This window comes from Dendrobates tinctorius, unplaced genomic scaffold (assembly GCF_039654945.1).
Source record: "Dendrobates tinctorius isolate UK_male_01 unplaced genomic scaffold, ASM3965494v1 ptg000157l, whole genome shotgun sequence".
NCBI lineage: Eukaryota > Metazoa > Chordata > Amphibia > Anura > Dendrobatidae > Dendrobates > Dendrobates tinctorius.
Window position 1 is genome coordinate 2,506,770 of NW_027361824.1, and position 16,894 is coordinate 2,523,663.

General features: G+C 43.2%; 1 protein-coding gene across 1 annotated transcript in view; it reads left to right on the forward strand.

Annotated features, from left to right (window-relative positions):
• LOC141051431 (uncharacterized) overlaps positions 1-16,894 on the forward strand; it is a 244,984-nt gene that overhangs the window by 60,995 nt on the left and 167,095 nt on the right. The window contains 1 exon segment of the mRNA XM_073548362.1: positions 12,953-14,326. Coding sequence (XP_073404463.1) covers positions 12,953-14,326 — 1,374 coding nt within the window.

Consider the following 16,894-nt stretch of genomic DNA (forward strand, 5'->3'; position numbering starts at 1 on the left):
TGGTACCGCTCATTAAAGTCATGAATATGTGCATGTTTATGACTTTAATGAGCGGTACCACGTGACCGCTGAAGCAAGGAAGGGAGAACGGGGCTGCAGAGACGCGCCAATGGGAGGTAAGTATATGCTATATTCACCTGTCCCGGTTCCAACGCTGCTCGCCGCTGTGTGCCCGCCGGGTCAGTGATGATCAGGCAGCAGAGGGCGCGCTGATGTAGTCAGTGCGCGCCCTCTGGCAGAACAGTCACTGACAGAGGGACCGGCGGGCAGACAGCGGTGAGCAGCGTTGGAACCGGGACAGGTGAATATCTCAGGTGGCGGGTCCTGAGCCAGAGGCGACACCTGTCCCCCATAGTGCGCCGGTGTCTCCGCCTGCTCAGCATACCGGCACCTGGCCCCCAGGGACAAGAGGTGAGTATGTCTTTTTTTTTTTTTTTTTTTTTTTAGTACCTGCAGTAGCGGCAGCAGCAATATATGGGGGCATAGTCAATGGAGCATCATATGGAGGCAGCATATGGGGGTATAGTCAATGGAGCATCTTATGGGGCTTATATGTGAGTCAATAAGTTTTCCCAGTTTTTTGTGGCAAAATTAGGGGGGTCGGCTTATACACAAGTATATACGGTAAATGTTGTAAGATCATTGACCCTGGAGCATAGAGTATTCGATCTAATACCACTGGGGGTTTAATTAAAATAAATCTGAGACTCATGTAGTGACTTGCAGATGCGGGCTTCAATACGTGGGACGAACTTCCCAGGAACTGAGTGCCCAGATGAACAGTCACCGCTATAATTCAAAGAACGGGCAGAGTAACCATAGTCTGTCCCGTCATCTTCTGCTGAAGCACAAAAATGCTTCTGTATCACGGTTACACCATTGGAACATATACCGAAAGGGGTTAATAATAGGAATAAATTATTAAATCAAAAGGAGTCGTTTTAGGGTATGTGCACACATTGCAGATTTGCCTGCAGAATTTTCTGCACAGAATCTGCACCTCTTGACAGAAAACGCAGGTAAAAATCCACGCGTTTTTGATGCAGATTTTCCTGCGTTTTTCATGCAGATTTGTATGCGTTTTTGTAAACTAAATAAAGATGTTATTTAACCCCTTTCTGACATCTGACGTACTATCCCGTCCACGGTACCCGGGCCCCTATGACTGGGGACGGGAGAGTACGTCATCGAGATCAGCGGCGCCCCCGGGTGGAGCGCCGCTGATCGCGGCGGGTGTCAGCTGATTATCACGGTGTCAGCTGATTATCACAGCTGACACCCGACACTGTGTCAGGGGCGGTCACTGCACATTAACCCCCGACACACTGCGATCAAACATGATCGCAGCGTACCGGAGGTTTAGGAAAGCATCTGCAGGGAGGGGGCTCCCTCCGTGCTTCCCTGAGACCCCCACAGCAGCACGATGTGCAGCGCTGCTGGGCGGGCCTCCTTCCATGCAGGCCTCGGATCCAATATGGCTGCAGTGGCGGGTATTGATGCGAGACTCGTGCGAGTTTCTCGTAAGTGACCCCGGCCTTAAACGCAATATCTGTTTAATTTTTAAAAAAATTGCGTGGGTTCCTCTGCAATTTTCTTGTCCAGAGAGGGAAAGCCAGTGACTGAGGGCTGATGTTGATAGCCTGGGAAAGGGGTAATACCCATGGATCTTCCCAGGCTATGAATATCAACCCGCAGCTGTCTGCATAGCGTTTACTGGCTATTAAAACAGGGGGGCCCCAAATAAAAATGACGTGGGGTCCCCCTATAATTAATAGCCAAAAAGGCTATGCAGAGAGCTGCGGGTTGATATTTATAGCCTAGGAAGGGGCCATGGATATTGCCCCCTCCATCTACAAACACCAGCCCGCAGCCGCCCCAGAAATGGCGCATCTATAAGATCTGTTTTACATCTGCGGTTTTGCTGCGGATGTGCCTGACTCAATGGAAGTCAATGGGTGCAGAAACGCTGCAGATCCGCACAAAGAATTGACATGCTGCGGGGAAAAAAGCGCGTTTGTGTGGATTTTTCCACAGCGTGTGCACAACAAAGCTCCATTTCCCATAGATTTACATTGGCTGTGCACTACGCTGCGGATTTGATGCAATTCCGCGCGTCCAAAAACGGTGCGGATCCGCAACGTGTGCACATACCCTTAAAGTTTTACTTTCCTCCTTTAGTGAAAAACGAGTGATTGCGCGCCCTTTGGCCGCGTTCTGGGATTACGAACCACGAAATGGGGTGTAATCACGCACCAGACTGACCTCGCAATGGGGTGTAACCACGCAACAGACTGACCTCACAATGGGGTGTAACCACGCAACAGACTGACCTCACAATGGGGTGTAACCACGCACCAGACTGACCTCACAATGGGGTGTAACCACGCACCAGACTGACCTCACAATGGGGTGTAACCACGCACCAGACTGACCTCACAATGGGGTGTAACCACGCACCAGACTGACCTCACAATGGGGTGTAACCACGCACCGCACTGACCTCGCAATGGGGTGTAACCACGCACCGCACTGACCTCGCAATGGGGTGTAACCACGCACCAGACTGACCTCGCAATGGGGTGTAACCACGCACCAGACTGACCTCGCAATGGGGTGTAACCACGCACCAGACTGACCTCGCAATGGGGTGTAACCACGCACCAGACTGACCTCGCAATGGGGTGTAACCACGCACCAGACTGACCTCGCAATGGGGTGTAACCACGCACCAGACTGACCTCGCAATGGGGTGTAACCACGCACCAGACTGACCTCGCAATGGGGTGTAACCACGCACCAGACTGACCTCGCAATGGGGTGTCACCACGCACCAGACTGACCTCGCAATGGGGTGTCACCACGCACCAGACTGACCTCGCAATGGGGTGTAACCACGCACCAGACTGACCTCGCAATGGGGTGTAACCACGCACCAGACTGACCTCGCAATGGGGTGTAACCACTCACCAGACTGACCTCGCAATGGGGTGTAACCACGCACCAGACTGACCTCGCAATGGGGTGTAACCACGCACCAGACTGACCTCGCAATGGGGTGTAACCACGCACCAGACTGACCTCGCAATGGGGTGTAACCACGCACCAGACTGACCTCGCAATGGGGTGTAACCACGCACCAGACTGACCTCGCAATGGGGTGTAACCACGCACCAGACTGACCTCGCAATGGGGTGTAACCACGCACCAGACTGACCTCGCAATGGGGTGTAACCACGCACCAGACTGACCTCGCAATGGGGTGTAACCACGCACCAGACTGACCTCGCAATGGGGTGTAACCACGCACCAGACTGACCTCGCAATGGGGTGTAACCACGCACCAGACTGACCTCGCAATGGGGTGTAACCACGCACCAGACTGACCTCGCAATGGGGTGTAACCACGCACCAGACTGACCTCGCAATGGGGTGTAACCACGCACCAGACTGACCTCGCAATGGGGTGTAACCACGCATCTGACTGGCGTATGTGCAGACTAACAGCAAACACAAATACCTGGTGTACCTCTTCTGCCACTCCTACCTTGCCATCGTTGAGTGACTCTTGCATTTTGGACACGTCTTCATCTTGTTCTCGTCCGTGTGAAATTTGTGTATCACTTTGTGCATTGCGTGTTGCTCGTTGTCGTGCAGCATTAGATGTTCTACGTGATTCAGTTACTTTCTTCGTTTCTCTTGCTCTGGCCGCCCTCTGTCAGGCTGCATCAGCAGTTCTTCGATAATTTCGTTCGTCTTCTGTTTCATTAAGACGCAGGTTACACATCTGTCTGCGATTCGCTTCTCTGCGTGCAGCAGCGCCATCAATTTGATCCATCTTTGCAATGTTGCCCCTCACAGGCTAACGTTCAAAAAAGGCTTATGCCTTAACTCATCACCAGGGAGAGCTCCTCTCCTTATTAGATATGTCACTTAACTCCTACACAGGGCCTTTCAGTACTTAGGTATCCATGGATACGCCCACGCATATAGTCAGTTAGCTGCTAGTGGTAGTAACTATAGATACCTAAGTTACTGTTGAGCTGTGGATGACTCATTGCGCATGGACACGTCCAAATTTGGTATATGGATTTGTTTTTAAAAAACTTTGGGAATTTTTTTTTGAAAAGTTTGTTTTTTTCCCCTTTTTGGAATTTTTCAAAATGTTTTTTTTTTTTTTTTTTTTTTTTTACATTGCTTGCTTTTGATTCATGTAGAGATAATAGTAGTGTGTTTGATAGTGCATTCAAGTGAATTATATTTACAATCATATTTATGCTTACACTTTAAAATATTTTTATGATTATTCACATCAATGCACTGTAAAAATAGCAGCCGAAACACGTTGTACTGCATTTTAGAAACATTTAAAAAATTTATTTTATTTTTTGTTGTTGTTTAGTAACAGATTTTCACTGGATGTATTCAAGAAATCCTAAGGTGATTAGCGACACATACGCTTGGAGTTTCTTTTTACGTGGAATAGTTTGCAGACACACTGTACTGGGTCACCTGGCAGCTCAGAAGATGTCCACCATGAACATGCTTGGCCCTATGGCTCTATATTCTCTGCTTTCCATATCCCAAGGATTGCCTTGCTCATCGCCCTTTAACACCCTTACATGGATCTGAGCTTACACTGGGACCCCAAGGCTTGGACCATGGTGTTACCTGCTATTCTGTGGTGTTAGATTGTAAGAAGAATAGTCAGGTAGCTGGGTCAGAACCAGAAGGACAGAATCAGAAGACACAAGAGTAGTCAGTAAACGGACACGGTCAAAGCAGCGAGCTGAGCACAGAGGACTGAACCAGAGGAGAGCAGCGCGGTATCTGGCAGATTCCAGCCATGTGCTTTCAGCTTTAGTAGGGTGTGGTACTTTCCAATTGGCTGAAGCAGGGAGCAGATTACTCCAGCTGGACAGCAGGAACAGATCCCAGGTGTGATTGGACACACCATATGCAGAGGCCCTAACATAATATAACTGAAAACCAGAATTGTCGAAATATCCATAAAGTGATTCCAGTTTGTAAATTAATTCACTGAGGGTTACAACCTATAGGAGGAGTGAATATTTTGACTCCACAGCCACTTTCCGGAAATTAACACGCAGTGGATGTTGGAGAGTGAAAATTACACATTTGCCATTTTCTTACCCAGCACTTAGTGCCCAGATTGTGCTCCAGGAGACACAAACCATAAATAAAGTGGATTCTTCTCACTATATTGCTAAATACAGGGATCCTAATGTTGTTTGCGCACACTGCAAGACTCGGAAGTGAGAGCGGATTTTGCTGGATTGGTTTATAGAAACCTTGTTGCTTTTCAACAGCCTTTGAGCCACTAATAGTGTGGGAACCTCTGTTTTTCCATTGAGAGACGGAGGACCTGAGTGGGGACTTCTTTTTTGTGCGATGAGAATTGGTATTATTTTCGCCTACATAACATTGATTGGTTTCTTTTTATTCGATATTTGGGAGGCAGAATGAACAAACAGTTGAACACCGCACACTACTGGCTCATCCAACAAGGTTTTCTATTATGACTGTGAACTGTCATTGTCTTGGTACATAATTAACCCCTTTCTGACAGTGGACGTACTATCCCGTCGAGGTGCCCTGGGCCTGAATGCCCATGGACGGGATAGTACGTCATACGCGATCAGCCATGCTCGGGACCGCTCCTGGCACTTTAACCCCCGGCACACTGCAATCAAACATGATCGCAGTGTTCCAGAGCGGCAGACGAGCTGTCAGAAGCATTGCGCAGGTAGGGGCTCCCTTCGTGCTTCCCTCAGAACAACGCAATGTAAGATGGCCGTGGAGAACTTTCCGGGTCCTGCAGGGAGGTGGCTTCTCAGAGCAGGCACTGGCAAGCCTCCTTCACTGCCTGTCAGAGCGCTGATCTGACACAGTGCTGTGCAAAGTGTCATATCAGTGATCTGACTTGATATAGTGATGTCCCACCCTGAAACAATGTAAAATAATTTAAAAAAAAAAAAAAGGAAAAATTTTTTTTTTAAATTCCGGATACATTATTATGTAAATAAAAAAAAAAACAATAAAAGTACTCATATTTAGTATCGCCGCATCCGTAACGACCTGCTCTATAAAACTGTCCCACTAGTTAACTCCTTTAGTGAACCCCATAGAAAAGGCAAAAAAACCAATGCTTTATCATCATACCGCCGAACAAAAAGTAGAATAGCACGCGATCAAAAAGACGGATATAAATAAACATGGCACCGAAGAAAACGCAAAAAATGAGCCACCATACAGCATCATCCAGCGAAAAAATAAAGTTATAGCTCGCAGAATAAAGCAATGCAAAAATAATAATTTTTTCTATAAAAGTTTTTATTGTATAAAAGCGCTAAAACACAAAAATAAATCTAAATGAGGTATTGCTGTAATCGTACTAAACCGAAGAATAAAACCGCTTTATCAATTTTACCACACGCGGAAAGGTATAAACGCCCTCCTCCCCAAAGAAATTCATGAATTGCTGGTTTTTGTTCATTCTGCCTCCCAAAAATCGTAACAAAAAGCGATCAAAAAATGTCATGTGCCCGATTATAGTACCAATAAAAACGTCAACTCGTCCCGCAAAAAACAAGACCTCACTTGACTTTGTGGGCCAAAATATGGAAAAATTAGAACTCTCAAAATGTGGTGATGCAAAAACTTTTGCACTAAAAAGTGTCTTTTAGCGTATGACAGCTGCCAAACATAAAAATCCGCTTTAAATAGTAAATCAAACCCCCCGATATCACCCCCTTAGTTAGGGAAAAATAATAAAATAAAGTATTTATTTCCATTTTCCGGTTAGGGTTGGGGCTAAAGTTAGGGTTGGGGTTTGGATTAGGGTTAGTTTTATGGCTAGGGTTATAGTTAGGACTGGAATTAGGGTTAGGGGTATGTTGGGGTTAGGGTTGGAGTGTTTCCACATCAGGGGCTCTCCAAACGTGACATGGCGTCCAATCTCAATTCCAGCCAATTTTGCATTGAGAAGTCAAACGACGCTTCTTCTTTTCCGAGCTTTGCTGTGCGCCCAAACAGTGATTTACCCCCACATTCACTATCGTTCAAAAGTTTGGGGTCACCCAGACAATTTTGTGTTTTCCATGAAAACTCATACTTTTATTAATCAAATGAGTTGCCAAATGCATTTAAAATCTCGTGCAGACATTGACAAGGTTCGAAAAAAAGATTTCTGTTTGAAATAATAATTTTCTCCTTCAAACTTTGCTTTCGTCAAAGAATGCTCCCTTTGCAGCAATTCCAGCATTGCAGACCTTTGGCATTCTAGAAGTTAATTTGCTGAGGTAATCTGGAGAAATTTCACCCCATGCTTCCAGAAGCCCCTCCCACAAGTCGGTTTGGCTTGGTGGCACGTTTTGCGTACCATACGGTCAAACTGCTCCCACAACAGCTCAATGGGGTTGAGATCTGGTGACTGCACTGGCCACTCCATTACAGATAGAATACCAGCTGGCGGCATCTTCCCTAAATAGTTCCTGCATAATTTGGAGGTGTGCTTTGGGTCATTGTCCTGTTGTAGGATGAAATTGGCTCCAGTCAAGCGCTGTCCACAGGGTATGTCATGACGTTGCAAAATGGAGTGATAGCCTTCCTTATTCAAAATCCCTTTTACCTTGTGCAAATCTTCCACTTCACCAGCACCAAAGCAACCCCAGACATCACATTACCTCCACCATGCTTGACAGATGGCGTCAGGCAGTCTTCCTGCATCTTTTCAGTTGTTCCGCGTCTCACAAATGTTCTTCTGTATGATCCAAACACCTCAAACTTGGATTCGTCTGTCCATAAAACTTTTTTCCAATCTTCCTCTGTCCAATGTCTGTTCTTTTGCCCATATTGATCATTTCCTATTATTAGCCAGTCTCAGATATGGCTTTTTCTTTGCCACTCTGCCCTGAAGGCCAGCATCCCGGAGTCGCCTCTTCACTGTAGACGTTGACACTGGCGTTTGTGTGTACTATTTAATGAAGCTGCCAGTTGAGGACCTGTGAGGCGTCGATTTCTCAAACTACAGACTCTAATGTACTTGTCTTGTTGCTCAGTTGTGCAGCGGGGCCTCCCACTTCTCTTTCTACTCTGGTTAGAGCCTGTTTGTGCTCTCCTCTGAAGGGAGTAGTACACACCGTTGTAGGAAATCTTCAGTTTCTTGGCAACTTCTCGCATGGAATAGCCATCATTTCTAAGAACAAGAGTAGACTGTCGAGTTTCACATGAAAGTTCTTTTTTTCTGGCCATTTTGAGAGTTTAATGGAACCAATAAATGTAATGCTCCAGATTCTCAACTAGCTCAAAGGAAAGTCAGGTTTATAGCTTCTCTAATCAGCCAAACTGTTTTCAGCTGTGCTAACATACTTGCACAAGGGATTTTAAGGGTATTCTAACCATCCCTTAGCCTTCTTACACAGTTAGCAAACACAAAGTACCATAAGAACACTGGAGTGATGGTTGTTGGAATTGGGCCTCTATACACCTATCAAGATATTGCATTACATAAATTTCTGACCAACAAAGAGATCATTCTGAAGAGCAGAAAATTATTAATGAATTTTCCGACATGAATTTTAAGGAACAATTAGCGCTAGTCAGTTGGCAGGACTTGGATCCTCTTTTTTTTTTTTTTTTTTTTTTGTCTAATACTGATAAAATTGATCAATCTCATGATTTTGTTACCAAAAACCTATACTTCTATCCGGTGCAAGCCCGGTCTGAATATATGGAACGTTTTCAGGAAATGGTGGAGAAAGAATTGCATGCTCTATATGATCGAGTGAAATCCACCACTAAATCAAAGAGGAATTTTTCTAATAGGCAACAACAAGTATTGAAAGAATTAAAGGAAATGTCTAATCTGGTCATAAAGATGTCAGACAAAGGTGGGGTGGTGGTAGTGTTGAGTTCAGATGATTACTATATGAAAATTATGGAGTTATTGTCTGACACGGCTGTTTACAAGAAATTGAAATGTAATCCTCTGCATGATTTCAAGAAAAAAAGTGATATTATTATTAAAGAGGGTCTTGACATAGGATTTCTGGAGGTGAAAAACTCTGTTCTGCCTATCATACATGGGGTCCCCAAAATCCACAAAACTGATGGTATTTCCCCAATGCGACCCATAGTATCGGGAATTGGCTCGACCAATGAACATTTATGTCAATGGGTCGATTCATTACTCCAACCTTTAGTTCAGAGAACACCAGGATATATTAAAGATTCAAAACAAATTCTTGAAATTTGTTTCTAAAAAAATCTGGTCTTCTAAAACTGTATGTTGTAATATCATTGTACACTTGTATTCCCCATGACATAGCTATTCGTGCATTATATTTTCACCTGCAGAAATTTAGCAATTTTTTTTCCAAATTGCAGAACTACATTGTACAAGTTGTTCAATTTTTGATGTCTCACAATTTTTTCGCATTCAATGGTGAATTTTATCTACAACAAACGGGAGTGGCAATGGGGGCAAAATTTTCACCTTCTCTTGCCAAACTGGTAATGTCTTTTTGGGAATCAGAATTTATTCTGCCTCCAATCCATTTTTTGAGCATATCCATTGGTATGGTAGATACATTGATGATACCCTAATTATATGGGGTGGAGATGTATCTGCCATACCAAGTTTTGTTCACTATCTTGATTCTAACAATTATAACATCAAGTTTACCTACAAACATGATCCCAAAAATATCTCATTCTTGAATTTGAATTTAATTGGAGTAGATGGTGACATCATATCCACAAAAACGCACCAAAAACCATTCAGTGGGAGTACCATCCTACATGCTGCAGGCAGTCATAACAAGCATACTATTAAATCAATCCCAGTAGGGGAATACACTCGAATTAAACGAAATTGCAGCTCCAATAGTGATTTGAAACAAAAATTTGATCTTGTTACTAATAAACTAAAAAATCGCAGGTATCCTCATTGGGCTCTGAACAGAGCACAAAAAATTGTACAGCATAAGGATCGTAGTGAATTATGACATCTAGTAGTAAAACAGGAATTCAGAATATAGAGAAAAAACCCTATATCTGCTTTCAGGATAGTCCACAATTTTCACGCATCAAAAAAATCATTAATAAATATCTACCGATTTTGTATGAAGATGATAAACTTGTACAGATTTTAACACCAGGCATTAGTGTAGTGTCCAGAACTGGCTAAACTGCACTGGCTTCTACAAGTGCGGTGCCAATAGCAGCAAAACTTGCGAACACGCGCGTATTTCCAAAGAATTTAGCAATAATGACAGTACATTAAAATAAGACACTACATTAACTGTAATTCTAAAAATGTAGTGTACAAAATAGACTGCACCGTATGCGATCTGTCTTCTATAGGTTGCACTTCGAGGAATCTTACGAATTAGAGAGCATTTCTATGACATAATTAACACCAATAATTTTGGGCGGAATGTTTCAGCAGCAGCCAAACATTTTATAACACATCATGCTAGAAATACTTCATGTCTCCTAGTACAGGGAATTGAACATGTTAAGTCATCATTTCGGGGAGGAGATGCCAGGCGGCGTCTTCTCACCCGAGAAGCTTTTTGGATTTTTCAATTGAACACTAGATCTCCCGGTGGCCTCAATAAACGGCATGATTTAATGTTGCATTATTCTTAACCATGCATGTGAAATGATTTTATATTTATTCTTTTCTTCATGTGTTCCCTCTTGTGTATGGTTTTTGCACGTTTACCCTTTTAGAAAGGACCTTTCATAATGTGTCACATGACCTTGTAATGTTTTCTTATTGGTGAGTTCTTTCTATATAGAGAATCATGCATAGAACTCAGTATGGCTTTGACAAAGACCGTACAGGTCGAAACACGTAGCCTCTGTCTGGCGTGTGGCTACAATGTGGAGAGTCTTTCGAATTTACCGATTTTAACAGGGTTTAATACAGAAGAATTTTAACGCAACTGGAGCTATCAAGGTTTTCATGATTACAAACCAGACGTTTTCCGCTAGAATAGTCATTTACCACATTAACAATGTATAGTGTATTTCTGAATCATTTAATGTTAGCTTCATTGGAAAAAAAACCGCTTTTCTTTAAAAAAAAAAAAAAAAAAAAAAGTAAATTTCTAAGTGACCCGAAACTTTTGAATGGTAGTGTATAGGGTATCTTCTTACTCAGGACAAATTGTACAACATTTTTTGGGGTCCAATTTGCCCTGTTACTCTTGTGAAAATAAAAAATCGGGGGCGAAAAGATCATTTTTGTAAAAAAAAAAAAAAAATTTTATCTTTAAGGCTGTACGTTGTAAACTTCTGTGATGCACTTGGGGGTTCAAAGTGCTCACTATACATCTAGATAAGTTCCTTCTGGGGTCTAGTTTCCAAAATGGTGTCAATTGTGGGGAGTTTCCAGTGTTTAGGTACATCAGGGGCTCTCCAATGGCGACATGGCGTCCAATCTCAATTCCAGCTAATTTTGCATTGAAAAGTCAAACAGCGCTCCTCCCCTTTCAAGCTCTGCCATGCGCCCAAACAGTGGTGTACCTGCACATATCAGGTATCCGCGTACTCTGGACAAATTGTACAACAACATTTGGGGTCCAATTTCTCTGGTACCCTTGGTAAAATAAAAAAAATTGGATCTGAAGTACATTGTTTTGTGAAAGTTAAATGTTTGTTTTTTTTAACATTCCAAAAATTCCTGTGAAGCACCTGAAGGGTTAATAAACTTCTTGAATGTGGTTTGGAGCACCTTGAGGGGTGCAGTTTTTAAAATGGTGTCAGTTTTGGATATTTTCTATCATATAGGCCCCTCAAAATGACTTCAAATGTGATGTGGTCTCTAAAAAAATGGTGTTGTAAAAATGAGAAATCGCTGGTCAACTTTTAACACATAACTTTCGAACAAAAAAAAATTTGGTTCCAAAATTGTGCTGATGTAAAGTAAAGATGTGGGAAATGTTACTTATTAAGTATTTTGTGTGACGTATCTGTGATTTACGGGCATGAAAATTCAAAGTCGGAAAATTGCGAAATTTTCAATCTTTTCGCCAAATGTCTGTGTTTTTTTTCACAAACGCAAGTCATATCACATAAATTCTACCACTATCATGAAGTACAATATGTCACGAAAAAACACTGTCAGAATCACCGGGATCCATGGAAGCTCCAGAGTTATTACTTCATAAATGGTAAAGGGGTTAAAGCAAACTTGCCAGCTGTTTTGGCCGATATAAGCTGCGGCCACTGCCTGTCAGGGCTTATCTACAGCATTCTGTAAAGCATTCTGTAATGCTGTAGATAAGCCCCCGATCTAACCTGAAAGATAAGAAAAATATCTTTTATTACACTCACCCGGGAGGCGGTTCTGTCCGGCCCGATGGGTGTCTCAGGTCCGGCGCCTCCCATCTTTTTGAGATGCCGCACTCCTTGCATCATGGCTCCCCGGCATCGCGCTCCTGCGCAGGCATATTTATCAGCCCTGATGAGAGCAGAGTAAAGGACTTCAGTGCGCAGGCGCTGGGCCTCTCTGACCTCTCCCGGGGTCTGCACACTGCAATACTTTACTCTGCCCTCAAAAGGGCAGATAAGTACGATTGTGCAGGAGTGCGATGCTGGGGAGACATAACGCAAGCAGGAGGGCGGCATCGCAGGAAGATGAAAGGCACCCGACCCGGACCGCCCCAATGGGTGAGTGTAATAAGTAATTTTTCTTATCTTTCAGGTTAGATCAAGGGCTTAGCTACAGCATTTAGAATGCTGTAGATAAGTCCTGAAAGGCAGTGGCTGCATCTTATATCGGCCAAAACTGCTGACAGGTTCCCTTCAAAGTTTTTTACATAGCTTGCCATTTTATGGACAGTTTAAGTTGAAATGTTCAAAAGTATAAAACGCAAGGATATTTTATAAAAATTTTTTTTTTTTTTTTTTTTTTTTATCTTAGCAGATGACTGTACCAGGAGATCAGAGGGACAGGTGACTCCAGATATACCATCATCCATTCACAGCAAATATCTGTCATCTGATCCTATGAAACAGGTCCCAACTTCTGATTCATTACCGACTACAAAGGAACATCAAAGTCATAAAAGAGGAATTAAAAAACAAACTGCTCCTAAAGCAAATAAGTCACGTTCATGTTCAGAATGTGGGAAATGTTTTAAGTATAAATCAGATCTTGTTAATCACCAGAGAACCCACACAGGGGAGAAGCCTTTTTCCTGTTCAGAATGTGGGAAATGTTTTTCACGGAAATCAAATTTTGTTACCCACCAGAGAACTCACACAGGGGAGAAGCCTTTTTCATGTTCAGAATGTGGTAAATGTTTTAAGATGAAATCGTCTCTTGATAAACACCAGATAACTCACACAGGGGAGAAGCCTTTTTCCTGTTCAGAATGTGGGAAATGTTTTAACCAGAAATCGGCTCTTAATAGACACCGGAGAACTCACACTGGGGAGAAGCCTTTTTCATGTTCAGAATGTGGGAAATGTTTTAAACATAAATCAGAGCTTGTTCCTCACCAGAGAACTCACACAGGGGAGAAGCCCTTTTCATGTTCAGAATGTGGGAAATGTTTTAAACATAAATCAGAATTGGTTAAGCACCAGAGAACTCACACAGGGGAGAAGCCTTTTTCCTGTTCAGAATGTGGGAAATGTTTTACACAGAGATCACATTTTGTTACCCACCAGAGAACTCACACAGGGGAGAAGCCCTTTTCATGTTCAGAATGTGGGAAATGTTTTTACCAGAAATCAGAATTGGTTAAGCACCTGAGAACTCACACAGGGGAGAAGCCTTTTTCATGTTCAGAATGTGGTAAATGTTTTAAACATAAATCAGAGCTTGTTCCTCACCACAGAACTCACACAGGGGAGAAGCCCTTTTCATGTTCAGAATGTGGGAGATATTTTAACCGGAAAGAGAATCTTGCTAAACATCAGAGCACTCACACAGGGGAGAAGCCCTTTTCATGTTCAGAATGTGGGAAATATTTTAACCGGAAAGAGAATCTTGCTAAACATCAGAGAACTCACACAGGGGAGAAGCCTTTTTCCTGTTCAGAATGTGGGAAATGTTTTGCACAGAGATCACATTTTGTTACCCACCAGAGAACTCACACAGGGGAGAAGCCCTTTTCATGTTCAGAATGTGGGAAATGTTTTTACCAGAAATCAGATTTGGTTAAGCACCTGAGAACTCACACAGGGAAGAAGCCTTTTTCAAGTTCAGAATGTGGGAAATATTTTAACCGGAAAGAGAATCTTGCTAGACATCAGAACAGTCACACAAAGGAGAAGCTTTTTTCATTTTCTTAATATGGGAAATATTTTACTTGGAAATAAACTGTTGATAAACATCAGAGATGTCACATAGGGGAGAAGCCTTTTTTATGTTCAGAATGTTGGAATTGTTTTAATTAAAATTTGATCTTCTTTAAGGGGTTGTCTCTTGTCATGTTTGCTGACAAAATTATAAAGCTAATAATAATAATCTTTATCTAGCACTATCTTATTCTGCAGCGCTTTACATACATTATCATTGCTGTTCCCGATGGGGCTCACAATCTAAATTCCCTATCAGTATGTCTTTGGAATGTGGGAAGAAACCCATGCAAAGACACGGAGAGAACATACAAACTCCCTGCAGATGTTGTCCTTAGTGGGATTTGAACCCAGGACTCCTACGCTGCAAGGCTGCAGTGCTAACTACTGAGCCACTGTGCTGCCCTATAAACTTTATTAATTTCTGTGCATGGCTCGTGTGGTGTAACAAAAAGTGAGTCTTGACACCGCTGATGAGGAGACGGCACGCCAGCAGTGTCAGTGGAGTTTTAGTCTTCCAATGAGAAATCGTCCAGACCTGAATAAGTAAGATGATTTGTTCTTTATTGATCATGCCGGCATGGAGAGAGAATGACGGCCGCACCAGATGTGAGCAGTCACCTGTCTGACCCAATATAGATTCTTAGAGTTTAAGTAGAAGAACAGAAAGGCGTTCAAAATACAAAGTTTGCAAAATAGTACATATGATGGAATATGCTTAACTGTCAGCTTCCCTTATCTACGTTACCAGAGAAGTAAAAGGGATGACAGTTTATTTGTACGCAAGACAAGGAAAGTAAACTAAGCATTCACAAAAGGAACACCCATGTCTTCTCAACACGTCAGCTGAAAGGAGTTTCTAAGTCTAGGAGCAGAAATGTCATACATGCAATCATGTGTATATATTCATACATAAAAGAAAGGACTCTATAACAATTATTACAACATTCCCTCATCTTGTAATAAAATCATTTATCTGTACACATTGGGGACAGATTTCTTTTTCACAGATTTCACAGAAGATCTTCATTCCTTGTTACATACAACCAGTCTTTGAACAAGTCCTCTAAGGCTGGAGTCACACACAACGTAATAAAAAATCGGTCCGATTTTGACGGACCACAATCGCACAAATGTTTCATGAACAGTGATCTATCTGTCATCCGATTTTCATGCGAGGATGTGATCTCGCATCTGAGCGTCCGTGTGACAGCCGTCTGGCGAGATTTAGTCGGCGGCTTGCAAAATGGACATATAATGGAGCCCAATGACAGATTGAAACACAAATGTATAAGTTCTACATAGCATAATAGCCGCTAAATCAATTGCCGGCTTCTGTAAAATCATTCCAAAACCCGACATGAAATGGCACATGGTTTACATACAGTTAGCCATTTCATTTTTTTTTCTATGTCTTTGACTAATAATTAGATTAGGGTTTGTGTGCAAAATTTGGGACATGTACATGTTAAATTAAGGGGTTAATTCATTAAAAAGAAATAGTGTGGGCTCCAGCAGCAATTTCTCACCAAGAGAGGTAAAGCCAGGGAGTGAGGGAAGAGATGTGAGAGTCTCCTGAAGTGAGTGTCCCTCACTGCTGAGTATTTGGGGCAGTGTGGCAGGAAGTGGGTCTCATCCTCCAGAGCCTCCTGGTCACAGTGTTGGCACAGTCTTTCCTCCCTGGGCTTGTAGCTCTGCCTGTGTCGGCTGGATTCGATGACCAGACTGTGGGCACTGAGTCTATATCGGCTCAGGATCTTGCGGTCTCTGGGGTCCGGGAGTTTCTCCAGATATGGGGCCAGTCTGTAGTCTCTGTAGACTCTGGTACTTGGTCAGTTTCTGTGAGCTGATGATGTCGTTCTTCCAGTCACGTACCTCTCCTGGCCTTCGTCTACCATCTTCCTGATTCTGGCTTTTGTCAGATTGTTGTGATTGGTGTTCTGGTCAGGTTGGGTTTGGGTGAGCTGTTCCAAGGGTCCGGGTTTTCTGTTCCACCTACATGTGTCGGGGCTTTATAGTGATGGGAGCTTGAATTGCTCCTACGTAGGTGAGCCCGGAATGACAGTGCCCTCTTTAGAACCATTAGGTGTAGAGGGAATCTGCCCAGCTCGGCCCGGCAAGCACAGTTGGAGGTCCTCCGATGGACTTGGAGAAGGTGCTTGCAGAATTCCAGGTGAAATATTTCTGTTGGGCTGGAATCCCACCTTGACCAGTCTGGGTAGGTGTGAGGACCCCAGACTTTGCTTCCATACAGGAGGATTGGGGCGATGATAGTCGAAGATTTTTAACCAGACTCTCACTGGTGGCTTCAGATGGTAGAGTTTCCTTCGGAAGGCATACAAGGTTTTGCAGGCCTTGTCTTTCAGGGTCTCTATGGCTTGTTTGAAGCTCCCTGACCGGTGAATCTCTAGGCCCAGGTAGGTATATTTGTCCGTTCCTGTAAGGGCGCAGTTGTTGAGGACAAATGAAGGGTGCTGGTCTGTTTTCTCTTTCTCTTCTCGAACACCATGGTGTTGGTTTTCTTTAGGTTGACCGGTAGTGCCCAGGTGGAGCTGAA